The sequence below is a fragment of the Canis lupus genome, chromosome 19 (assembly GCF_011100685.1).
Source record: "Canis lupus familiaris isolate Mischka breed German Shepherd chromosome 19, alternate assembly UU_Cfam_GSD_1.0, whole genome shotgun sequence".
NCBI lineage: Eukaryota > Metazoa > Chordata > Mammalia > Carnivora > Canidae > Canis > Canis lupus.
The window spans coordinates 19,257,902-19,285,738 of record NC_049240.1 but is presented as its reverse complement, the minus strand read 5'-3'; the positions used below and the strand labels follow the sequence as shown (position 1 = coordinate 19,285,738).

The following is a 27,837-nucleotide window of genomic DNA, read 5'->3' as shown; positions in this document are numbered from 1 at the left end:
GGGCATCACAATGCCAGATTTCAGGTTGTACTACAGAGCTGTGGTCATCAAGACAGTGTGGTACTGGCACAAAAACAGACACATAGATCAGTGGAACAGAATAGAGAATCCAGAAGTGGACCCTGAACTTTATGGGCAACTAATATTCGATAAAGGAGGAAAGACTATCCATTGGAAGAAAGACAGTCTCTTCAATAAATGGTGCTGGGAAAATTGGACATCCACATGCAGAAGAATGAAACTAGACCACTCTCTTTCACCATACACAAAGATAAACTCAAAATGGATGAAAGATCTAAATGTGAGACAAGATTCCATCAAAATCCTAGAGAAGAACACAGGCAACACCCTTTTTGAACTCGGCCATAGTAACTTCTTGCAAGATACATCCACGAAGGCAAAAGAAACAAAAGCAAAAATGAACTATTGGGACTTCATCAAGATAAGAAGCTTTTGCACAGCAAAGGATACAGTCAACAAAACTCAAAGACAACCTACAGAATGGGAGAAGATATTTGCAAATGACATATCAGATAAAGGGCTAGTTTCCAAGATCTATAAAGAACTTATTAAACTCAACACCAAAGAAACAAACAATCCAATCATGAAATGGGCAAAAGACATGAACAGAAATCTCACAGAGGAAGACATAGACATGGCCAACATGCATATGAGAAAATGCTCTGCATCACTTGCCATCAGGGAAATACAAATCAAAACTACAATGAGATACCACCTCACACCAGTGAGAATGGGGAAAATTAACAAGGCAGGAAACAACAAATGTTGGAGAGGATGCGGAGAAAAGGGAACCCTCTTACACTGTTGGTGGGAATGTGAACTGGTGCAGCCACTCTGGAAAACTGTGTGGAGGTTCCTCAAACAGTTAAAAATATACCTGCCCTACGACCCAGCAATTGCACTGTTGGAGATTTACCCCAAAGATACAAATGCAATGAAACGCCGGGACACCTGCACCCCGATGTTTCTAGCAGCAATGGCCACTATAGCCAAACTGTGGAAGGAGCCTCGGTGTCCAACGAAAGATGAATGGATAAAGAAGATGTGGTTTATGTATACAATGGAATATTACTCAGCTATTAGAAATAACAAATACCCACCATTTGCTTCAACGTGGATGGAACTGGAGGGTATTATGCTGAGTGAAGTAAGTCAGTCGGAGAAGGACAAACATTATATGTTCTCATTCATTTGGGGAATATAAATAATAGTGAAAGGGAATAGAAGGGAAGGGAGAAGAAATGTGTGGGAAATATCAGAAAGGGAGACAGAACGTAAAGACTGCTAACTCTGGGAAACGAACTAGGGGTGGTAGAAGGGGAGGAGGGCGGGGGGTGGGAGTGAATGGGTGACGGGCACTGGGTGTTATTCTGTATGTTAGTAAATTGAACACCAATAAAAAAAAAAATGTATAAAAAAAAAAAAAAAAAAGAAAAAAAAAGACTCCCTGCTCAGTGAGGAGACTATGTCTCCCTTTACCCCTCCCCCCAGCTCATGCTCATGCTCTCACTCTCTCTCTCTCTCACAAATAAATAAACAAAAATCTAAAAACTTGTTTAAAAAAATAAAATTACATCCAAATAAGGAATATGGGTCGGGAAATGGTAGGAATTGGACTTCAAAATATCTTGAGGCAAAGGACAAAACAGTGCTTTACGAGGGGGGAAAAGAAAAAGAATACCCTAAGCCCAGGAAGACAGGATAATTCTAAACCAAGTGACAAGTAATCAAATAGGGGATTAAAATTTAAATTGACTTTTTGTCTGTGTGTTACAGCAGAGGATTAGAGGAATGCCCTCTGACGCTGATAACTAAGTTTGCTGCTATTAAACAGAAGTGGGTTGAATGTGGTGAAACTTTATGCCAACAGCACCACCCAGTGACCATAAGGCAGACCGCTGCAGGCTTGGCAGGAGATTCTTTGGGGTGTGCTGCTCTCAAGTACTCACACTCATACACACACAGAGGTGAATGAGGAAGGAAAAACTTGACCCCGGAGGGTTTCGATTATTTAAATTAAGTACTCTGGGAAACGAACTAGGGGTAGTGGAAGCGGAGGAGGGTGGGGGGTGGGGGTGACTGGGTGATGGGCACTGAGGGGGGCACTTGGCAGATGAGCACTGGGTGTTATGCTATATGTTGGCAAATTGAACTCCAGTAAAAAAAAAATTTTTTAAAGAAACCCTAAAAATTAATTTAAAAAATTAATTAAAAAAATAAATTAAGTACAAGTAAAAAAAAAAATCAAGTAAAGAAATGCTTTCCCTCCTTTACACCAGCGGAATTACCGAGGGTATACTATATGGCAGTTGTGTTTATACCTAGAATGTGGAGCAGCTCTACTACCTGAGCAGAGACCATGCTGTGTATATACTCCACAATCATTTCCTGAAACTATCTGTAAAATGGCCCCCACCCAAAAAATATATGCGTCCCTGTCTTCATCCTCAGAATCTGCGACCTCATATGACAAAAGGGAATTTGCAGATGTGATCCTGAGATGGGGAGAGCATCCTGGATTATCCAGGTGAGCCCAATGTAATTGACAAGGGTCCTTTAAAAGGGAAAGAGTCAGAGTAAGAGATGTGAGGACAGAAAACAGAAAGTAAAATGAATTGATTGCTGGCTTTGAAGATGGAGCCAAGGAATACAGGTGTCTTCCAGAAACTGAAATAGACAAGAAAATGGGATTTTCCCCTAGAGCTTCCAAAAGGGAACACAGTCTTGCCAACACCTTTATTTTAAACCGATGAGACTTATTTTAGATTTCTGACCTCTAGAATTATGTGATAATTTGGGTTATTTTAAGCCACTAAATTTGTGATCTATAGGGCCATGTGTGTGGTTTGGTGGTTGCACAACTGCCTTTGGCTCAGGTCATGATCCTGGGGTCCTGGGATTGAGTCCCACATCCGGCTTTCTGTGGGGAGCCTGCTTTTCCCTTTGCCTATGTCTCTGCCTCTCTGTCTCTCATGAATAAATAAATATATTTTTAAAAATCTTTATATATTTTTTAAAATATAAATATATATTTGATGTCTATATATTAAAAATTATATGTAGTTGATTTTTCTGTTTAAAACCTTCCCAAAAAAATTCCAGGCCTAAATGACTTCACTGGAAAATCTACCAAACATACAAGAAAAATTTTCATGCCAATTCTACACAAATTTTCACACAAGACAGAACAGGAAGAAACACTCCCAACTTATTTTAGAAGACTAGCAACACTCTGATACTAAAACTAGACAAAAATATTTCAAGAAAAGAAAACTACAGGTAAGTATGCTCCATCAACACAGAAAAGAATTCTCAAAAATACAGAAATAAAACAAATACAGCAATATTTTAAAATAATAATATAGCAAAGTGGAATTTATCCTGAAAATGTAAGATTGCTTCATAGTGGAAAATCAATTACTATAATTCACCTAATTGATACAAAAAAAGAAAACTCACCTCCTTCCACAGACACATCAAATCTATAACTATAGGGATCCCTGGGTGGCGCAGCGGTTTGGCGCCTGCCTTTGGCCCAGGGCGCGATCCTGGAGACCCGGGATCGAATCCCACGTCGGGCTCCCGGTGCATGGAGCCTGCTTCTCCCTCTGCCTGTGTCTCTGCGCCTCTCTCTCTCTCTCTCTCTGTGACTATCATAAATAAATAAAAAAAAAAAAATTTAAAAAAAAAAATCTATAACTATATATGGAATAATTTCCTCTAAAAAAAAAAAGAAAGAAAGAAAGAAAGAACCAATGGGATGCCTGGGTGGCTAAGTCAGTTGGGCATCTGACTCTTGACTTCAGTTCATGTCATGATCTCAGGATCATGAGATGAAGCCCCAAGTCAGGCTCTGAGCTCAGCATGGAGTCTGCTTGAGATTCTCTCTTTCTCCCTCTCCCTCTGTCCCTCCTCCCACTCATGCTGTCCCTTCTCTAAAACGAAAACAAAACAAACTAGCTGAGTGACTGCTACACATTGGGCAAACAAGAAAAAAACCCACTTGGGAATGGGTAGGAGAGGCTGGAACAATCTCACCATAAACCACACCCCTGGTGCTATAACCCACAGCTGGAAGGGAACTCACAACCCTGAACTTCTCCCTTGGAAGCAAAGGGTCTGAACCCCACATTTGGCACTTCAACTTTTAAAACCAGCCCCTTGAGAATTGAGCCCCCAAAACATCTAGCTTCGAAGGCCAAGAGGGCTCCCAATCACAAGACCCACAAGACTATATAGCGAACCGAGGAGCAGTACTTAAAAGGGTTCATGTGGATTCGCCCATTCTGGGACTCAGAACAGAAGCAACCAAACAAAAAGCACCCAGGCTTTCTGTGAAACAGGCCCATTTGCTTATTAAAGCATCAACCTGGAGGGGCTGGCATCTAATGTAACACACATAAGGAAATCATCTCCAAAAATGGGAGCTTGCAGGCACCACTTCAATGCTCTCCCTCTGCCTCACTCCAGGTCACCAGTAACTCCCAGAAAGGCACTTACACACAGTCATGTGAAGTCCTGAATTTTGCATCTGCCACCCAGGGGATACTCCTCCTCATTATCTGGCTCTGGTGGCTAGCAGGGCTTATGCTTGTAGGTCCCAAAGGACTGTAACCAATAGAGAAGGAGTTCTTAACTGGGTACCATGCCCAGGGTATAGCTGAGAGGCAATAGACTGGGGAGCCTAGTCTGTGAAAGAGGCCTATTAGCTAATCCTCATAGCTTCAGCCTGAGGGGCAGGCTTGTAATTAAACATACATCCTAAGGGCTGACTGTAATCCTCTGTAAAGACCTCAGAGGACTGGCACTGTCTTCTCACTCTCACTCTGAGTGATCGAGATCTCTGGTACACATGTCTAGTGCCATTTTTATGGCTGCCACCCAGGAGACACCCTTTGATCATCTGGCCCAAGTGGCCGGCAGGGCTTGCATCCGTGAGTCTGATGGGTCTGTAACAAGGGAAGAAATGGTGCATAGCTGGCTACCAAACCCAAGCACAGACACAGACTGAAACACCCTCAATCTTTCCTTTAAAGAGGCCTACTTGCTTGTCTTAAAGCTTCAGCCTAAGGGGCAGGCTTCTGGTTTAGCACACCTTAGGTCTACGGAGTTGCTCTCCGGTGACAGAGGCCAATGGGTGCTCTTCTTTGCACCTCTCTCTGCTTTGGTCAGGTTCACTGGTGCCCCTGGGTGGGAACTTATACACTCGGCTGATTTTTACAGCTGCCACCCAGGGGATACGTGTTGATTACCTGGCTCTGCTGGCCAGCATGGCTTGTGCTCACAGGTCCTGAGGGTTTTTATAAATGGAGAAATAGTTTTTAACCAGCTACCTACCCCAGGGCATAATAGCACAGAACTAGCAGAGTGAAACGCGTGCCCAGTCTTTCTGTAAAAGAGGCCTGTTAGCTTATCTTTATATTGTGGCTCATGGGGTAGCTTCCAATCAAATATCCAGCAGGTTGGCAGGTGCCTACTTCATTGCCTTCCTCTGCCCCACTCCACATTGCCGCACCAATTTCTAAGGGAGTTTGTGTACATATCTAGCACCTCGGCTTTTGTGGAGGCTGCCAGAGGATAAACCAGAAAGACTGTTCACCAGTTCAATGGGACAGTACCAAAGTAAGAAACAGTTCTTAACTGGCCATCACCCTAGGACTCAGTGCAAAGAAAGCAACCAGAAACATGCATCCCTGTCTTCCCCTAAAAAAGGTATTTTTGAGGTGACTCAGTCAGTTAAGCATCTGCCTTTGGCTCAAATCATGATCCTGGGGTCCTGGGGTTGAGCCCTGCCTCAGGCTCCCTGCTCAGCAGGGAGTCTGCTTCTCCCTTTACACCTCCCGCTGTTCATGCTTGTGCTATCTCTCTCTGAAATAAATAAAATCTTAAAAAAAAAAAAAAAGAAAAGAAAAAGGTATTTTTGCATACTTTAAAAGCTGCTGAGAGTCTGGATTCCAATCAGCTTGAATCTAGGTGATGACTGAGATCTCCCACTTTAGGACACTAACAGGTCTTGGTGTTCCTTCAACTCCTGGGAGCCACTAAGAATAACATAAGCTGCTTGAATAATCACAAGGCTTGAGAGACAACCCCATGTTCACTGCAGCACTATTTACAAATAAGCCAAGACATGGAAGCAACCTAATTGTCCATCAGGTGATGAATAGATAAAGAGAATGTGGGGTATATATATATATATATATACACACACACACACATAGATAATTCAGCCATAGAAAGGAAGAAAATTTTGTCATTTGTGACAAGGGAGAAACTTGAGGACATTATGCTAAGTAGAATAACTCAGAGAAAAGATACTCTATGATCTCACGTGTGGTGTCTAAAAGACAACAACAAACCAAAGTTATAGAAAAAGAGATCAGATTTGTGGTTACCAGAGGTGGGGCATGAGGAATGAGGTAATTGGATAAAACTGGTCAAAAGGTATAAACTTCCAGTTTTAAGATGACTGTGGTTGACACTGCTCTACGGTATATTTGAGAATTAAGAGACAGATCCAGTTACAGAGTTCTCATCAAGGAAAAAAACATTTTTTAAATTGTATGAGATGGGGGATCCCTGGGTGGCTCAGCGGTTTAGCGCCTGCCTTCGGCCCAGGGCACGATCCTGGAGTCCCGGGATCGAGTCCCACGTCAGGCTCCCGGCATGGAGCCTGCTTCTCCCTCCTCCTGTGTCTCTGCCTCTCTCTCTCTATGTCTATCATAAAATAAATAAATGAATCTTAAAAAAAAGATGAATAGTCTTGAAAAAAAATTAAATTGATATGAGATGATGGGTGTTAATAAAATGTATTATGATAATCATTTTGCAATACACATATCAATTCATTGTGCTGTATACTTTAAACTTACACAGTGATATATTTCAATTATATCCTAATAAAACTGAAAAAATATATAGACAATTAATTCTTAACTTGGCTCTGTATCAGAATCACCTATAGAGCCTTTCAAAAAAAAAATCACAATGTCATATGTACACACATATATAACTTTTAAGGGTCCATTCTGATTAGTAGCCAAGATTGTGACATGAACAATATTACTATTTAAAAATTTTCTAAGGAAGAGTAGTCCATTTATAAAAATGTCTTATTAATAGTAATCACATGGTCTTTAAAAAAATGCATATCCAAAGGTATCAGTGCAAAAAAGAAATTGACACCAATTCAAAAAGCATTTGAACGCAGAAAACCAAAAGGCAAATTAAGAGAAACTACTTCTAACAGATATTGCCTGCTTTTTTTATCTCAAAGAAAGTAGCAGATGAAAATAGGAGAAAAGAGTGAATAACAGGAAAGAGAAAAATAGCACTCTGAATTTTTAGGGTTTTTTTTTATTTTTATTTTTTAGGTTGTTTTAAGATAGCTTTTCTATTAAGCAACCAGCATCATAAGCATCGCCTTACCTGATGCCCAAATAAAAATGCTTCAAATAAATCTGAGGCTCCTTTAGCCTCTCCCTCATTCCACAATGCAGAGGAATGCAGTTGCATTTCAAGCTTATGGTCCAAAAGCCAACTGTAAATTCAGTTGTTAGTTAACACCATTGGCAATGACTAGCTTGAAAAAAGATATCAAAAGATATCATTGTTCATAGTATTATGCTCAGTGAAATAAGTCAGCAGAGAAAGACAAATACCATATGATTTCACTCATATGCGCAATCTAAAAACAAATGAACAGACAAACATAAGCAGCATCAGATCTATAAATACTGAAAACAAACTGATGGTTACCCGAGGAGAGTGGGGTGGAAGAAATGAGCAAAATGGGTGACAGGGAACAGAAGATACAGACTTCCAGTTATAGAATGAATGAGTCACAGGGATAAAAGGCACAGCATAAGGAATATAGAAAATGATATTGTAACAGTGTTATATGGTGACAGATGGTGGCTACACTTGTGGTGAGCTTAGCATAGAGAAACTAAATCACTATATTGTACAACTGAAACTAAAGGAACCTTGTATCAACCGCAGTCAAATACAAATACAAGTAAGTTTTAAATTTTTTTCTGAACACACACTCACACATAATTCAGGGGGAAGGAAATGTTTATTTCTTACTAATCTTTTGAATGCAACCACCATAATTTTTCAGGTTTAATTTAGTAGCAAACTTGATTAATAACACTTCCAGGATTTCATAATTTTAAGGCTAAGATTCCGATTAAGGAAATACAGTTTTCAATTTAATATAAATGAAGTTTTTTTAAAAAGGCTAAAAGCAGTCTGATCTTTTAAAAGAAAATCTAAATGACCCAGACTTTAGACTTTAATAACGTAAGTACACTTTAGTACTACAACAGACAAAGAGAAAGACCTTAATTGAACATTAAGAAAGAAGCACCGTTATTTTTATTCTGCAGCATGTATGCTTTGGTTATTAGCACGCTACGTAAATAAGGCAATGTGTCAAGCACTGGCATATAAAAAGTGCAGCAAGCTGTGAAGGAAGGTCGAAGTGGCGGTGGCAGGCACAGCATAAGATCTCTCTCTGGCTGATGCCTCAGTCATCTTCTCCTCCACAGAGCATCAAGAGGGCTTTCTTATAGTCCCCAGATGTATCACCCTGAAACCCAAAAGTATTCTGTTAACCTCCATGAGTCACAGAAACTGCAGACAATGAAAAACCAAATGTCTGGCAACAAGTTTTAGCCATATGACTTTCCCCCAAGTGGATAATCTCTGTGTATGTGACTTTCACATCAGGAATGTACTACAAGGAGTTTCCTACCAACGTAACTAACATATGTTTAACTTTCTAATTTACCCTTAAAGGCACAGCTCTAAGAGAATAAAGTATGTTCTTCTCTCAAGTAACAGAGAGAACAAGGAAGCTTGCTAAACCTGTAAGTTACTCTCACATACAAAGTGTCTGGCTAAGGGAGGTAATTCTGGGACTGTGTGGCTGTTATGTTTTCTCTTCAGCATATGCTTGACCTCTGCTTATCTCATACACAGATATGTATGAAAAATTAATGTATCAAGTAGAGTGCATTTGAGAACTCTAGTGCCCTTCAATCCAGCCATACCACACACAAAATGCAAAGCTTGCTTTGTTGAGATCCTGCTTTGTGTATGACCCATTTTCCCTTTTATCAAACGAAAGAAAAGAAAGAAAGAACAAAAAAGAAAGGAAGAAAAGAAAGTCAAAAGAGGCTTCAAACCAAATTTAAATATAGGACACAGTCTCCCTTGCTTTTAAAGGGACAAAAATGATAGTAATACCCAAGCTCTTTTTACTTATTTCTGATGACATGGTTGATCCTTTCCTGAACTATGAACTAATACCAGAGACAAGGTGATAATAGACAATAAAGAAAAATCGATGTGGAAGGTAGGAGGAACTAATAAAGACAGCTGGAACTGATAAAAGTGAGAAAGAACCAACACATTATCATCAGGGGCAGGGGCTGGGTTTGATGAGTCATCTGTCTACTAAACAATGCTTCTAAGCTCACCAAGAGCCTCTCCTTCACCAAGAGCCAATCTTCCACGTGGGAACCATCATCTGTACTTTAGGAAACATTATATGCCAGGCTTTTTAAGTCATGGCTCTAATCACACCACTAAAATTTTAAACTTTACATAGTTGGGTACTCCCATCCATGTCTTACATGCTATCTATTGGTCTGCTCTGGATTTCTGAACATAATTTAAAGAAATGTTCTACTACCTTAATCATGGAATAAAGAGAGGTGGCAAAATTCTTCCTGAACTCCTTCCTAATGTTAAACAAATCAATCTCACTCCTGGACACCACGACTCTGATGAGGGTATGATCATCTGTCCCTGCTCCCTATAAGAAAAGAAAAAGAGAGAGGCACATTGTTTCAAAATGTCAAATACAGTATCAAACTCCCCTGAGTTATGATGAATCAATAAAGTAAAACAATTTGGTAGAATTGAACTGCATATTTTAAGGAGAATAAAAAAACCCCAAAGTCTATTATTTAAATCATAAGAATACACAGAGAAAGACAACTAAAAAGATTAATTAATTAGATGAAATACTCAAGGTATGCACTTACCTTCATAGCATAGTAGAGGGTTTCTGCAAGGTAGGCAGGTATACTTCGAATAGATTTCACTAAGAAAATAAACAACATGATGGTCAAATGCTATACTGATAGGAAAAGAATTAATAATTAAAAATCAAAAGTTACTTCATGCTTATTGCTCTACTTATTTACAAGCATAAAAGCAACATAGGCTTAAAAACTGCTCATTTGCAAGCTGATTTGATCTCCTATTCACCAAGTATTTTCTCAGAAACTGGGTTGGAATTTCCTGAAAGTTCCAAGTTCTGCAGAGAAAGGCGTGTAGGACAGGGCATGCAAGCTTTTCAATGCCCCTCTGTTCTGAGTTCCTCTCTGCTATCACAGTTTAGGCAGCCTGAGCTGTTGTTACACCACAATCTTCCTCACCCTCAGGAAGTGATACAAACATCTGGAAGTTTTTGATCCAATATATTCAAGCAAATAACGCAAACTAATCTTTGACAAATCTCAGACTTATTGAAATTTCTGTAATCTTAACCTAGATATTCTCTTCATATTCTTTACTATCTGTGATCCACACAGAGCAGCATGAGACTTACCCAATTCAGTAGAGACATCCAGATAAACTGAGGGTGTCTCAGATACATACATCTTCCCTGAACATGTACGTATCTACTCAGTGTCAAGGCTGCTCAGACCTCAGCTCAGCTTCAGAAACTATCAGTATGAAAATTCTTTAACATATACACAGAAATTACAGTCCATGGACTGGGAGGTGGAATTATTCCCTCTTTTCCAGTGTTTAAACAAAACTTAAACAGTAACCAAAAATGTCATTATTTTAAGTGCATTTAATTATTAAGGGTCTGTCTGAAATCTTTCTAACTAAAATTAGCCGTGGAAATCAAATCAAAGGCTACTACTAGTGCCAGTTCACACACATCTTTAACTTATTCTCCAGAAGGCATCACAAAAACTCAAGCTCAATATCAAATACTTAAAACAAAGAGCAGAAAGCGCTTCACTCCCAACCCATATGAAAACTAGGGTCACTGGGAACTCAGACTAGATTCTCCCTGGATTTAAAGAGTATATTATCCTACAGTAAACAGCACACCTCAGTTCCCCAGTTTTTCCATATCATTCTGAATATTTAGCTAAAATAAATTTCCAAAATAATCTGAAAACAACCATCATCATATCTTCCATCATACAAAAGACATTTTTTTCTAATTTAGATGCCAATTCTGCCTCAAAGCTGTGAGGACAGTATTCAAAAGGATACTAAAATTTCACCAAGTATCAGAAATAATATTTACAAGCATCTGAGATAATGCCCACACTTCAGATTCATAATAAAATAGCATTTTTAATACAGCTTCAAAATGATTTTTAAACAGTTGGTTTAGTATTTCTACAGGATTAGATGAACTAACCATATAATCATGCATTTCCAACATCAAAATAGACTTTGAATTGGAAATTTGGGAGTTTGCTTCACTCAAATATCATAATAAGCCCTTCTTTTCATAAAGAAAGAAGTGGTTATTTTCAGATACCACTTCAATTGAATAAAATACTTTGGCTCTTAACACCATAAATATTATATACATTGTAAAACTACCTACCAACAGCAAGGAGTAGTTGCTCCAAATTACCAGAAGTCTCCCGGTCAATGGTTTCCTCAATTTGAAATCCTGATATAGTCATGTATTTATCAAACACTATAAAAAAGGAAAATAATTTCTCAATCATGTAAAGATCATTCTGTACAGAAAGTAAATATTTTTTCTAACCAAGTATTGTCCTACTGAACACAAATTTCCCCTTTTTCCTTGCCGACAAAACTGACTTTGTCACAGAGCTTCAATATACCAAGCCCTAAACAATGGATTATAAATGTTCTTTGTTCACTCAATTTCTAGCCTCTACTTACTAGTTACAACCAATGAGAACCAAAGGTAAATCTGCTGGACAGGATTCTGAGAAATCTTTCCTTATTAAGAGCTGATAAGCAGATATGATTAATTTACCCCTTTCCTTTCTTCTTGCTGTTAATATTGATAAATTTGGAGCTACAGTAAGCCACCCTATGACAATGAGGTACAGAGCATGAGAAAGAAAACCCCAAAACACCAAGGACAGTGGAACAGAAAAACAGAAAGAGCCCAGGTCCTGCCAAATCAGCCAAGGAAGCTTACCTACAGAAAAAAAATTTTTAAAGCCCCAGTTAGTATGGCTTCCTATCACTTGACCTCATTCCCACTTGATACCACAAGAACTGATAAATACCACTATTTAGGAGGAAATACTTGAAGTGAGCCATAGCTCAGTGATTAGTGTCTAGAGGCTTAGTTGCCTCATCACCCTGATAGTAAAGGGGGGACTAAGGATCTCTAGTTTTGTAAAAATTATAATAGCAGCTAAGAGGATTATGAGATTTTTCAAGGTTACCAAAAGGAAGAAATACAAAAACTGATTCACTCAGGAAGTACCTGTTATATAGCACATATTTTAGCATATTGGCTCCTGTGCTTTCAAAATTAACCAAAGTACCTGTACCAGACACATTTTTTTCACTTACCCCTTCTCAAATGAGACACACTTCGTGTTCCAAAGATGGTGATAAACTTTTCTTCATCCGTCCCCCATTTCAGTTCTCCAGCCTGAAACAAAGCCTGTGAAGATTTCAACCTCAGTTAGTAAACTGTTCCTCCATCTCCTTTCCAGGTTCTGAATGACACCTGTGTTTTACTCCCTGTACAATAATTTGCCTGATTCATCATCATATACTTTTCAATTCTAATGTTTCCTAAACTCAGTGAGGTGCATTTGGAGCTACTTTGGAGCATGCCACTGAACTGTACCACAGAGATTAATAAGTCAAAGCAATAAATCACATCAATCTGGTGATTAAATGTTCCCAAAATGTCCACTGCATTTCCAGGCTTTCAAGGACAACAGTGTGGTTGGTGGAAATTTCTGATTACCTCACCATTGACAAATCCACTTACAGATTGGAAAAGAATTTAGCTAAGGAGCTAAATTGTCTAGGTTTTGTTTTGTTTACTTGGCAGCTGTTCAGCAACACATGATAAAACATAAACTCCATATTTCCTCTTTCAACTGCAGTTTAATCAAAACTAGCTACAAAGAGTTTTCACACTTCTAAAAGATCACAATGAATTTTTAAAAGGTTGTGGGTATAGCACAATGCCTGGCATACAGCAGGAAATTAACATATACTTGAATAGTTTGAGTGTCTATTTTTACTGTTTTACATGGAAAATATATGCTTTTTAGGGTTCATATAAACAAATATTTTTTGTTGTATTTCCAGGGAATTTTGAAAAATGTGTTGTATTTTTATACTTAATTTTGAAAATAATTTATCTTAATGATAAAAATAAATAATAACAACCTTGGTCATGTGAGCATGTTCTTCAAAACTGAAAATATTTACTATGAAAGTCATGCAAATATTTCAACTTTAGAACTATACCATGGTATTATAGATCTGTGTTAAAATAACTTTTTAAATCTAATAACAAAAATAACACATGTTCACTGAGAAATTTTGTACAAGAGATAAAATATAAATAAGAAAAAAATTACTATGAATGCCAATATCCTAAAGATATTGGTTATTACCTCTAGTATGTTTTCTACACATAGATAAGATATACATACATACACATTAACACCTAAAAGAGAAGGTGCATCCTCTAAAATACTGCAACCATTGCTGAAGCACTCCTTTCTTAAGAACTATTCCATATTTCTAGAAGTTCTCTTTAGTAGATACAGCAATTAAGCCTGTTATAATTTGTGAGTTAGCTATTTAAAATTATAATTTCTTCATTTTCTTGAAAGAATCATGTTTGAGATCAATATCTATTTTAAACTACTATGGAAATAATATGCAGTAATGATAATCTTCATGCAGAACAATATTTACAAGTTTTTTTGGTTTCACTTTAATGTAAGAGTGCTTTCTTCTAAATGAGGATTCCAAATACCCAAGGAGCTGCTCTGCATGAGGGACCTTCACATCTGCTCACCCTTCCCCCTTCCCTCAGAGAGGGCTTTATGGTTTAGCATAGTTTGATAACCTCTGGTTCAGTGCAAAGTACAGATTTTTTGCAGTAAAAAAATCTGGGTCTCATCCTTATCTGTGAGATCTTAGATGAGTTACTTAATCTCTTAAGTCTCAGTATCTTCACCTATAGAGTAGGAATAATATTTCTACAGAGTCATTAATGGAGATTATGTAACTTATATAATGAATCCATCAGTGTTATGTAATCAATTGTAGATACTCAATAAACATTGATTTCTTTCTCTTTCCCTTTTTTTCCCCCTCCTTCCCCTAAAAATTCAGGTTTCTCTCCAAGATCAGGAAACCAGGATTCGGAGGAGGAGGAGGTAAAATCAGTTTAACATATTAAAAATGTAAGAAAATAAATGAATGAATGAATGAATGAATGAAAGTAAAGTGGATTATCTATAAAATGTTAAATTCCCAGGTGAACAATTTACTGTGGCTTATCAAATTCCTGAAATAAAAGGAATCCTCTTAGTGCCAAGTATCAGTAGAGAAAAAACTCTAAGAGCTTATAAAAGGGCCCTTTGGTTGTCTTGGCTTACTCTCAATTAAGAAATCTTAAATTCCCATTAGTGGTAACAGTCCAGCTACTCTTGCTAAGAAAGAAATAGCAATTTCTCCTTTTTACATAACACCAAAAGGATAATTATTTTTAATAAGCTGAATTTATTAATAATACTTTTGTTTCAAAGACTGATTTATTGATTGGTTGGAGAGACAGCTCACATGTGGATGTGAGCAAGAGGAAGGGCAGAAGGAAAGGGAGAAAAAAAGAAGCAGACTCCCTGTTGAGCACAGAGCCTGAGGCCCTGAGGCAGCCCATCTCAGGATTCTGAGGTCAAGACCTGAGCAGAAATCAAGCATTAGACACCCAACCAAATGAGCTAGCCAGGTGCCTCTATAATACATTTTAAAGAATCAAAAACTAATAGTCAGTGTACCATGTTCTATGTTGTTTCTGAACACTGAAAGAGTAAAGAAAGCTTGAATTCTATTCAAGGAATATCTTCATAAAACAGTTTTCAGATGTATAAAGTTTCCCCTTCATGGTTCTGAATGGTCACATTCTCTGCACATCAGGAAGTGACACCTATATAGCCCTGGTACCCAGGACCACAGAGGCATGATCTGAGAGCTTATTAGAACTACAGAATCCAGGGTGCCTGGGTGTCTCAGTGGGTTAAATGTCTGCCTCAGCTCGGGTCATGATCCCAGAGTCCTGGGATCAAGCCCCACATCAAGCTCCCTGATCAGTGAGGAGTCTGCTTCTCCCTCTGCCCCTCCCCCTGCTCCTGCTCTCTCTCCCTCTCTCCTTTTAAGGAGATCCCCAGGTGATTCACATGCATTTAAAAATCTGGGAAGTGGGATGCCTGGGTGGTTCAGTGGTTGAGCTTCTGCCTTCAGCTCAGGGCATGATCCCGGAGTTCCAGGATCAAGCCCCCCATCAGGCTCCCTGTGAGGAGTCTTCTTTTCCCTATGCCTATGTCTCTGGCTTCTGTGTCTCTCATGAATAAACAAATAAAAGCTTTAAAAAAAAAAAGTCTGACGAGTACTGCTATACACTGAGTGCTCTGTAGAGAGAAATGGTTGTTTCATAGTGTACAGTCAACTGGAAGAGTGAATATGGCTCTTCCTTTTTCAGTGATGTTTGACTAACAATCAGAATTGCATATTACTTCAAATATGTGGCCAGAGAGACAGGATTATGGTATGTGATTCCATGATGGCAAATAATCCTTTATTACCAATTTCCATTTTTCAAGTCTCATGTTTCAAATTTCCTAACATTTATTTCCCACATTTAACTACTTATGTTTTTAAGATTTTAAAACATATTTTAATCCCAGTATACTTAACACACAGTATGTTTTATTAGTTTCAGGTGTATGATATGTGATTCAACAATTCTATACACTACTGAGTGCTCATCATGATAAGTGCACTCTTTAACCCCCATCACCAATTCCACCCATTTCCCCCACCCACCTTCCCTCTGGTAACCATCAGTTTGTTCTCCATAGTTAACATGGGATTACTTATTAACCACAGTGAGATTATACTACATTTGAAAGCCATTTAAGTACAGAATTTCATTTGGATATCATTAAAAAGCGCTGACAAGAGAACAATCCTATTTAGAATTCTATCAAGGGGATCCCTGGGTGGCTCAGTGGTTTAGTGCCTGCCTTTGGCCCAGGGTGTAATCCTGGAGTCCCGGCATCGAGTCCCATATCAGGCTCCCAGTGCATGGAGCCTGCTTCTCCCTCTGCCTGTGTCTCTGCCCCTCTCTCTCTCTGTGTCTTTCATGAATGAATGAACGAATAAATAAATAAATAAATTAATTAATTAAATAAATAAATAAATAAATAAATAAAATCTTTTTTAAAAAAAAGAATTCTATCAAAAGAAAGGTAGAAGAATTCCTAAATAGTACAGTTAACTTGTAATCTACTACATATTAAAACACCATCTATCACTAAAATACCTTATTCTTTTTTCTTTATCCTCTCCTGCCAAGGACACCTACTGCCTCACTGGCACTGGAATTAATAATACCTGTGATTCTCAGTAAAATGATCTATTTTGTGAGTTTCCATAATCGCTCCCCCCAAAAAAATCTAGGCAAAATTCACTATATATAATTCATTTTATTTCATTTCACTTTTAGGACAAAATAGTTGTCAGATCAATATGAGAAAAATATACTTACACGAATCTTATGATTTGTAAGGCATTCATCAATAAGATTATTTTTAGATACTATCACAATATATATTAGGAGTTTCCACAGCATTGATTTCACAGTTATCACATCTCACCTGAGCATCTTGTTCAACTTGTGCTTCATCAATTCCAGCATCAGGGTCTCTATTAGCCTTTAAGAGATAATGTCACATTATTGAATTACATGAGCATTTTTATTCAAAAGGAAAATTGGTTCCACTTGATGGTTGTGCACATAAAGCTTTTCTCTTAGGAATAATATGACTTTAAGATACCAATTCTACAATATTTCACATCATCACATAGCACTGTCCAAATCAATCTGATCCTCTTTATTTTTTTTTTGATCCTCTTTATTTTAAATCCTATGAATGAAACAATGATATCTTTAAAAAATTAAAAATAAGTTAGGCGCTATTAAGAGTTAAGGTCAGATATTCTGAAACACAAACACACACAGGCAACATACAGCCACAATCAAGCAAGTACCAGAAATGATTAGAGAATTTTAAATGACCTTACTTATCTAGATTCAGATCAGTCCAGCTTCAGATTTTTTAATCAAACTTTAAATAGTTTCCACCCAGTACCTGAAGGAGAACCACCAACATCCTCTGGTAGTAGCCTGAGGTATCCCCCACCACATCATCTTCCAGGCTTGAGCCATATTCTGCAACAGAATAATTTCATACTTACTTATAACTTCTTTAAGCTAAAAAAAGATATCCTACCCCATTAATCAAATGGAACAGACATAAAGGAAGAAATATTTTATTAGTGTAAATGTTCTCTACTCCAACTCTGAGTACTATAAAGACTAAAGGCAAATACTTAAATGAGTTGCAGGTAGAAAACAGAGTCCCCGAAAAGCACTCAATTCAAGCCTAAATCCATGACTCAGCCATTTAGAAATGCTCTCAACCAATGCAGCTGTTACTCTGTAGACATGTGATCGTATGGGAAAGCCTCTAACATATAATTGATTGTAATTTTAAACTCTGTATTGCTTTTTTAAAAAAATGTTTTTCATGATTAGTTTCCAAAGGTCTTCTATCCTCTAAAATTCTGAGTTTTCTTTCTTTAGTCATGGCTATTCTTTCCCCTAATACGGTATTTTCTCCTCGGCAGCAAATAAAGTTAACTTTGAGAGACAGCAGTGATATTTTAAAATATGCCCCTTCCCACCTCTATTTCCAGTTATTCAACATAATGCCATAGGAAAGAGGAGAATGGGTATCTACAAAAGTCTACATGCCCTTTTCACCAACTCTCAAACAGCTGCTATTAAAGGCAGCTCTAAGACGTTTAAATATTTAATCATTATTTGAAAGCAGACAAACTTTAAAAGCCTAACACTTCTATTTTAAAAGGTCCATAAAAGCTACATGCATATTTTAACCAGTTACCCAAATACAAAACATTGAAGGAATCTTCTTCTATCCCTTGGTCTACTACAAAACCTATATATAATTAATGACCAAATCTTTTGAAATAGCTCTCCTCTCTGTGATTTACTCCCCTTCCTACCTCCCACCAACCTATGGCCCAGCTAGGTTGGACCATAACTGCCTAGCTTTCCTCCTCACATGTGCAGCTACCTAATCAGCCTCTTGATTCAAATCTCCTTTCTCCTTCAATTGTTCCTTCAATACTCCACTGCTCATTCAAGAACTTAAACTACCTCTGAATCAAGTGCAAACTTCTCATCCAGTCATGTAAAACAATCAAGAACACAGCCTGCATTTACTCAGTTGACCTCCCACAGGAGACACAGATATACCTCCATGACGGCCAGGTTCTTTTCACTCCTTCAGTATACTGTTCTCACTCCAGTCACCATGCCATTGCAGACAGGGACTAACACACCAAAGATGTTTTCTTCACCTACCCAAAACCTATCTCATCTTGAAACTTTGTCTGACTGCACCACAGAGCCTCTCCTAACATCAAAAGCCTTGATGATCTCTCTGCTCTAAGTGAATTCTTGCATTTAAACATTTTTGATATTTGACTTTAGTTTGTGTTTTGCTATCCTTTAACAACTGCTAGAGTTTCTAAGTCATGTCACCCCTAAATAGATTGCAAATTCCTTGAGGACAGGAGCTATGTTATATTTATCTTTTAGGTCATTCATGATAGCCAGGATACCACCAGACACACAGCTAGTACATAGTATGTGACCATACACCATTATTATATCCTTACAGTATCCCACTTGTCATCCAGCATACAAAGGATCACTCACAAATGTCAACATCCCTATAAAGAAATCTTTGAGGAATGCCTGGGTGGGTGGCTTAGTGGCTGAGCATCTGCCTTCAGCTCAGGGTGTGATCCCAGGGTCCCGGGATTGAGTCCCACATTGGGTTCCCTGCAGGAAGCCTACTTCTCTCTCTGCTATGTCTCTGCCTCTCTCTCTCTCTCTCTGTGTGTGTGTGTGTGTGTGTGTGTGTGCCTCATAAATAAATAAATAAACTCTTTAAAAAAAGAAGGAGATCTTTGAATATTGTATCAAATAAAACTCACAGGTGATGTTCTGTAGTTAAGTTACATGTATTTCCTCTGCTTTAATGGTTGGGACCTATCCAACTATACAAAGAGAAGCAGGACAAAAAGATCCAGCACTTCAGAAAGTTAATTATTTAAATTTCATACTGTTCTGATTTGCTGAGTTACAATCTTACTTCTAAGATTAATAAAATAGGGATCCCTGGGTGGCGCAGCGGTTTAGTGCCTGCCTTTGGCCCAGGGCGTGATCCTGGAGACCCGGGATCGAATCCCACATCGGGCTCCCAGTGCATGGAGCCTGCTTCTCCCTCTGCCTGTGTCTCTGCCCCTCTCTCTGTGTGACTATCATAAATAAATAAAAATTTTTTAAAAATTAAGATTAATAAAATAATGCCAAGATAGGGACCCATTTTCCTAGCTAAAGGCACTCAGCTTGTTGGTCTGTTGATTGAGCTGACAACTTGGATAGTCTGCTCCTCCTCAGTCAGGTAAGAGTCTGATACAGAAAATCTGATGAGAAAAGAACACTCTACCTTTACTTTTTATTTCATTTTCTTGGTTCCACCTACAGAATATACTTTAGATTTAGATTTAGATTTTTTAGAAATACAGATTTCTTTTCACAAAAAAAGTAAGGCACACCAAAGGGAAAAATTAAAATGCAGAGTATTCAAGCATTGCCATTAGCTACAATGACACACATTTACTCAAACATTTTTATCAACTCTGGTTTGGGCAGTTTCTTTTCCTAAATTCCAAAAAGGACTTTAAGCTAAAACTCTTAACTTCTACTAACATAAAATTGATTTTATTTTCAGGAAGAAAAGTCACCTACATCTTGAAGTTCATGTAAAAGAAAACAACCTCTGTATCTCTACACTAGTTGCAAATTCTACATAAAAGTAAACTCCCATCTTCATCAGAAGCTTCTCTTAAGTACCAAAATAGAGATAGGTATAGTAAAAAAGCAGTATTTTCCTTATTGAAGAAGAAAACTAGCTTGAATTGTACTTATTCATTTGCTCATTCGTTCATTTAGCAATCATGTACAGCCTGCTTCCTGTAACTACAAAGAGCTGCACTCACTTTAGAAAAATGAAAAAGTGACAGTGGAGATGAAGGGATAATATAATTCAAAACATTTACCTTCTTCATAAACTTGTTTTATGGCTCTCAATTCTTCAGGTGTCCTTGAGGCAATAATTTCTGTCAGCACTTTTTCATTTGTCCCAGCTCCCTGTTTGGAAATTTATTTTTAATAGAGAATGGATGTCAATAAAATTAAATAAAGTTATTTTCCTAGAATAGGTGTTACCCAAATTGCATAATTATATAAATATATAAATTATCCAACTTAATATTCACTTCATTGTATGCAAGTTATTAGTTATAGAAATAAAAAATTTCCAATTAAATTTATTTCCAAAGACAATGTTATCCTTTTTTGTCTAATGAAAAACAATGCTTATTGCATGTATGTAATATATAACACATAACAGACTATGTAAATTTGTAATTTTATCAGTTTTGTTCTAAATAGTTTAAAAGTAAAACATGTTAATAAAACATGAAATTTAAAAGGCTAAAAGAGTGAAACTGAAAGTTTGACATAAATTTACATGGAGGAGCACTGATACTTAAACAATCTGTATCTTAAAACCCATTGCCCTCAAATTAAGTTCTCTATGGAATTTCCAATTCTGTACCAAAGAAAATAATAAATGTAGCATTGCTTCATTATTAAGAACTGGATCAATACAAAGGAATCAAAACATGTTTTCTGAATTTTTGGAAAATGCAGATGACCCTTGAACAATGTGTGAGTTAGGAGCAATGACCGCCTCCCAAGTTGAAAATTTGTAGATAACTTCTAACTCTCCAAAAACTGAACTACTAAGAGTCTACTGCTCACCAGAAGCCTTACTGATAATAGTCAATTAACATGTAAGTACATATGTATTACATACTATATTCTTACAATAGAGAAATGTTATTAAGAAAATCATAAGAAAGAGAAAATACAGTAACTATACTGTAATGTAAAAAAATCAATGTATGTTCAATTCAAGCCTGTGTCATTCAAAGGTCAACTGTAATTTTAGTTGGTTTTCCTTTTTCTGATTATAAAAGTCTATCTACACTACTAAATTAGAAGACAGAAGCAATACTAGAGCTGAACTTAATTTTTAAAGTATATTTAAGTCTTATTCTCTTTATATCTCTGTATCTTTTACAAAAATCAAGCATTGAAAAACCTATGTTTCTGCTTCTGGCAGAATTTCAATTACTCCTGACATTTGAGAAGTACTCCACCAAAAGGCCATTTCCCAATAACCTGAGATTTTGTTTATTCCAAAAGAAGCACTGTAGGAAAATGAAGCCCAGAAATGCTGAGTAAGCACAGAAAGGCTCCTAACTTGAGAAGCCCTCTTCTCCTTTCACTCCATAAGTAACAATCCCTGTGCTATACTATCTCCTTGTTGTTAAATCTCACTTCATTGATTCAAAATCTACCACTGATTGTACTACTTCCTGTCCCATAAGTCTAAACAAATGTTTCAATGTAGTCATATTTATGTAATATTCCAAACATCAGTAAAGGGAATATACATTTAGTTATTTGCTACAATGAAATTATAACAAGATTATCAGCTACTATTTTAATATTACATATATTATTTTAGTATTTAGAAGTATAGGAAAGAAGGAAAGGAAAAGGCATTAGAAAATCTCTCCTATCTGAAAATTCTTTCTGTATCATTTTTTAACCTAAAATGATTAACAGTATTCTTGTTTCATAATCAGGCAGCTATTTTATTTACTTCTTAATTTTTAAGATTTTATTTTTTCATGAGAGACAGAGAGAAAGAGGCGGAGACACAGGCAGAGGGAGAACCAGGCTCCCTGTGGGGAACCCTATGTGGGACTCGATCCTGGGACCCAGGATCACGACCTGAGCCAAAGGCAGATGCTCAACAAGTGAGCCACCCAGGCGTCCCAGGCAACTTTCTATTTTTAAAGAGAAAATACTTAACCTGTAACATTTTTTTTAATAATAAATTTATTTTTTATTGGTGTACAATTTGCCAACATACAGAATAATACCCAGTGCTCATCCCGTCAAGTGCCCACCTCAGTGCCCGCCACCCAGTCACCCCCACCTCCCGCCCTCCTCCCCTTCTACCACCCCTAGTTCGTTTCCCAGAGTTAGGAGTCTTCCATGTTCTGTCTCCCTTTCTGATATTTCCCACTTATTTTTTTTCCTTTCCCCTTTACCTGTAACATTTTTTAAACACAGCTGAAAATTAGAAAACAGACATGAAAATAAAATATGGAAAGCTACAAAAAATATTAAAATTTTAAATAGCCACTGTTATTGGGTTAACTATAAGTTAACTATAAGTGTAATTACCAACACAAAATAATATTATAATATTATTCATGATAGGTATGTTCCTTTTACTAATTCTTTTACCTTAAGAGCATGCTTCAGTTCATAGGCATCATAAAGCCTAGAGGGTTTCATCAGAGCCACAATTAATTTTTCAAATTTTCCAGTCAGTTCTGATTTCAGGTCATCCAGAAGGTCCTAAGTCACAGAAAATACAAATTTGTTAACCAGGGAAAAATTTTAAAGAGATTCTTCTTAAATATAAAGCATAGCCCTTTGCTCTAATGAATTATTTATGTTGCTATCTCTGAGTAGAAAAAGGGCATGTGAATTAAACAAAACCTCACAGTTTTGAATAATGTACTTTTGACATCTGACCTAAAGCTTAAGCCAAATGAAAGCCACTTATGTGTCAAGGTATTTGTTTTTAAGAGATGTTTTTCTGAACTTAACAGTTAAAAAATGAATAAAAATAGCTTAAAGATAGTTTATAAATACTGTTCTGAGAAACATGTGTACCTTTAAAAACAATTTTCCCAAAATAGATCATAAATGCATTTTTACAAATGATAAAATCTGGCCTATCATACCTAAAGAGAATTTTTTCTCTTAATATCTATTAATATTCTAATATATAATGAATTATGTTTATAATTATGCTCCTCACTACTGAGAAACAGCTGCTACTATGGAGAAATTGTGTATATAATTGTGAAAAGAAAAGTAGTATTCCCTATTCATCTCAGTTTCAGCACAGGAAACCAGAAATTATATTTAGAATACTCTTTTTATTTGTTTGCTTTGCATATGTTCCTTATTTAAATGATGAACAGAAATTTCAGGATAACAAAACTATGTTTAAGCTTTTCATATATGCAATAATTCATTTAAGTAACAAATTTAGTTTTCACTTTGAGCTGTTACTCAAATAAGAGCATTTAAATCAATGAATTAAAAACTCATTTATTAAAATACCAATCCACAAGGAACCAAGACTGTGACTCTGTCACAACAAAACAGACTATCATAGAGATTCACATTTAGAAAATTGCTAATCAAACAATCCTTAGTGGGAAGCAGGGAAGAAGAGAGGCAGCTATCACCATGGGATCTTTTGGCACTTCTGTAGCATCAAGCAAGGAAAAATAATTATGGAGATAAGTTGGGTAAGCACTGTAAACCAACAGCTGATAATCAAGAAACTTGCAAAGAGAAAAGGAATAGCAAAGTCAGAATAATGGAATAATGTTTACAAAAGAATATTCAGAGAGTTCAAACTAGTCTTAAGCCATAGAGGGGCTCTCACATTCTAACTCAAGATGAGGTGCAGTCTTACCCTGCCAAATAGAGTTTTAAAAGCCGCGGCGATTTCCTGGCGCTGAGCATTACTGCGAGATGTCAACAGAGTCAAGATGCTCTCCTCATCAGTGCCTGCAATTTATGTTCAAAGAATTAAATCTTGGCTCCCACATGCCCACTGTCTCAAAAACCTTTGGGACCAGCTCGCTAGTCACTTTGATTCCTTACTTCATAAAATAGATTTCATTAAATAATTTATTAAACTACAAAATGTACAATACATAACATGTTATATTTTCAATATAAAATACACCCCCTTCCTGATGTATTTTGTGAAGTAGGAAGAAAAATACTCCTAACTTTTTAGAAACTTAGTGCACCTAGTTTTTCTTGCAACAAATAGTTCCTTAAACAATGGATATTCACAGGGCATGTATTAAGTGTTATAGGAGATTAAGAGAGGAGAAAGATATAGACCCTGGTTTCAAGTTACAATTTAGGGTAAAAAAATGCAAAAACACACAGACAACCTTGAGCTAAGGCAGAATGTTACAAGTGCCTTAGGAGAGGTCCAGGTGTTGAATTGGGTTTCAAAAGAGGTTCTCTTGCTGATAGGTGGGAAGAGTTTTGGGAAAAGCTTCATGGAGAAGGTGACACCCAAAAGAGTCATGAAGGATGGAAGGGTTTTATCAGGCAATGATATAAAGAAAGACGACAGGCTTTTAAAATGAGGGAAAAGCGGGACGCCTGAGTGGCTCAGCAGTAGAGCATCTGCCTTTGGCTTAGGGTGTGATCCCAGGGTCCCAGATGGAGTCCTACATTGGGCTCCCTGCATGGGGCCTGCTTCTCCCTCTGCCTATGTCTCTGCCCCGCCCCCCCATCTCTCTGTGTCTCTCATGAATAAATAAATAAAATCCTTAAAAAAAGAAAAATGAGGGAAAAGCTCAGCAGTAGGAAAATACAGGGTTTCATGAATAGCAAATAACCCAGAATGGCTGGGTCAAAGAACACAAGGAGCAGCAATGTGAGCTGAGTCCAACAAAGTGGGCTGGGTTACTAATGAAGACCTTGCATGGCCAGAAAGCTAATGCTAATCCTGCTACAACAGGAAATCTCACAAGATGTTCAAATGGAGAGTTGATGGGGTTAGAGCCAAATTTGAAGAAAGTGGATCCCCACACATGGACACAAGTGTAGAAGGAGCCTGAGGACAGAGGATCAGTTCTGTGTAGAAATCCCCAAGATGAGAGGTTTATACATGGCTAGACAGGAGACTGGGGAAAGAGAAGATATTTGAATGTAAGAGACTGCAGAACTAGAGAGCTGATCATTCTTAGGAATGTCTGCTGATCCACTTGGTCAGCTACCTTCCAAGTAAAGCTGAAAAGCTAAAAAACAAAGAGGCCAAATTTAACCTCATATTCAGTTCAGAGACTGAATATTAGGGATGATGAGTCATATTATTTTGTGACCTTCATGTATCTTCTCTCTTTCTATACATTTTAACTAAAAATATTCTAAAATTGATCTTACTGTAAATTAGTCACTTTTTGTTTGGAAAAACAAAACGGCTTTTTTTTTTTTTTTTTTTTTTTATTTATTTATGATAGTCACAGAGAGAGAGAGAGAGAGGCAGAGACATAGGCAGAGGGAGAAGCAGGCTCCATGCACCGGGAGCCCGATGTGGGATTCGATCCCAGGACTCCAGGATCGCGCCCTGGGCCAAAGGCAGGCGCCAAACCGCTGTGCCACCCAGGGATCCCTTTTTTTTTAAGAACAAAAGAAAGGTTGAATTTACCCAGGCCTTTCATGGCCTTCCGAAGAACTTCTGCATCAGCCCGCTCATCAAATCCAGGGAAGGGAGTCACGGTGCCTTTAAGAACCTGAGACAGGAAACACAGTGATTAGTTCATGGCATGACTAATACGACAAAGCAAATAATAACAAAGCAACCCATTGCTCTCTATATATATCAGTCTTTAAATAAATTTACCATTTGATAACCCCATTTAAAATGGGAAGAGGAGGGGATCCCTGGGTGGCTCAGCAGTTTAGCGCCTGCCTTTGGACCTGGGCGTGATCCTGGGGTCCCGGGATCGGGTCCCACGTTGGGCTCCCTGCATGGAGCCTGGTTCTCCCTCTGCCTACACTCTGTCTCTGTGTGTGTGTGTGTGTGTGTCTCTCATGAATAAATAAAATCTTAATAAAATAAAATAATAAAATAAAATAAAATAAAATAAAATAAAATAAAATAAAATAATAAAATAAAAAAAATAAAATGGGAAGAGGACCACTTACAGTTTGGATTAGCAAACTGGCCCACCTCTAATACCATTAATGGTAAGTCTGGCTCCCAAGGCCCTCTTCTCTTGGGCATCACCCCCAGTGTCTAAGCCCCAATGACACCCCTGATCCACAAAAGGCACTTCCTTACAGGATTCCTTCAAGTCTCTTGCCACTTTGATCGAGGAACATGCTGAACCTTCATTAAAACTTCACTAAAACTTCATTAAAACTCCTACCCTAGGCATTCAACTCAAAGCAATACTCTTACTACATAACTTGTCATTTACTCCTGTTTCTTTATATTTACTTAGGAATTTTAAAATAACCTGGTAGAGCCTGAAAAGATATTTGATAATTCATATGCTAAATCTTTGAGTTTAGAATTTTATATTGAAAGTATATTGGAAGACATTCTTCATAAGGTTTCTTGTTATACTGATTTTATCATATGTGTAGTGCTTTTAATCATCAAAATATTTTAAAGTTTCCTCCTCAAAATCTGTAATATCATTAGTTCTTTAGAATTAGAAGGCTTTATCAATACTGAGTCCTAAACTTTTATCTTATGATAAAAGGAGGATCTCAGCATTTACTTTTACTTATAAATACTTTTAAAATCCTTCAAAACTCCTGTTAAGGTTCTATGTAATACTGAAGAGGGGCACCTCGGTGACTCAGTTGGTTGAGTGTCCAACTCTTGGTTTTGGGTCAGATTGTGATCTCGGGGTCATGAGATGGAGCCCTACCTTGGCTCCACACTCAGCGAGGAGTCTGCTTGAGACTCTCTCTCCCTCTCAGTCTGCCCCTCCCGTTGCTCTCATGCATGTGCACACACTCTCCCTCTCCCTAAAATAAATAAATCTTTTAAAAAATAAAAATAAAAAAATAAAGCTAAAAAAAAACAGCTATAAGGGAGGGAAGGTTGAGAATACCTGTTGGGTTTATAATCATGTGTGCTTTATTATGAATGCATAGAAGCACAACCACCTACAAGGAAAAAATTTCTGGCAGTTTCATATGGTTCAACATAAGTTGATTCATATTTATGAATCTAGATTAAGAGAGAAATTGATAAGATTTGAGAAAACAGTATTCCAAAATTGGCAAGGAATAGGAAAGTCATATCTCTCAGATCACACTGTAGTTTTCCTCCGCTTAGTGGGGCCACTTTAAATTGATTATGAAGACACCATCAATGTATCATCATAAAAAATGAATAAATACCACATATGCTTTCAATGTGTGAATTTAGGATTGACCGGTAACTTAGTTCCCCTGTCTGTTCATTCACTCAATAACCATTTTTTGATTGCTTTCCACATGCCAAGTATTGTACTAATCACTAGGAAAAAATGATGCTCTCTAAAGTCAACAGAACATGACAGGCATGTAAATAATCTAGTACAGTAGAGTATATACACACACAGGCTTCATCAGGGTACATAAACACATAAAGGAGGTACTAAGCTGGGGAGAGT

General features: G+C 37.3%; 1 protein-coding gene across 1 annotated transcript in view; it reads right to left on the bottom strand.

Moving 5' to 3' along the window:
* Nucleotides 1-8,529: 8,529 nt before the first annotated feature.
* Nucleotides 8,530-27,837, bottom strand: part of ANXA5 (annexin A5) — a 29,378-nt gene continuing 10,070 nt past the window's right edge. The window contains exons 2-12 of the mRNA NM_001314118.1: nucleotides 25,872-25,956; nucleotides 24,111-24,205; nucleotides 22,859-22,972; nucleotides 20,530-20,620; nucleotides 17,466-17,545; nucleotides 16,971-17,027; nucleotides 12,631-12,724; nucleotides 11,675-11,770; nucleotides 10,077-10,135; nucleotides 9,722-9,844; nucleotides 8,530-8,614 (exon numbers count right to left, since the gene is read on the bottom strand). Coding sequence (NP_001301047.1) covers nucleotides 8,552-8,614; nucleotides 9,722-9,844; nucleotides 10,077-10,135; nucleotides 11,675-11,770; nucleotides 12,631-12,724; nucleotides 16,971-17,027; nucleotides 17,466-17,545; nucleotides 20,530-20,620; nucleotides 22,859-22,972; nucleotides 24,111-24,205; nucleotides 25,872-25,956 — 957 coding nt within the window. The 3' untranslated portion in view covers nucleotides 8,530-8,551. The remainder of the gene's footprint in view (nucleotides 8,615-9,721; nucleotides 9,845-10,076; nucleotides 10,136-11,674; nucleotides 11,771-12,630; nucleotides 12,725-16,970; nucleotides 17,028-17,465; nucleotides 17,546-20,529; nucleotides 20,621-22,858; nucleotides 22,973-24,110; nucleotides 24,206-25,871; nucleotides 25,957-27,837) is intronic.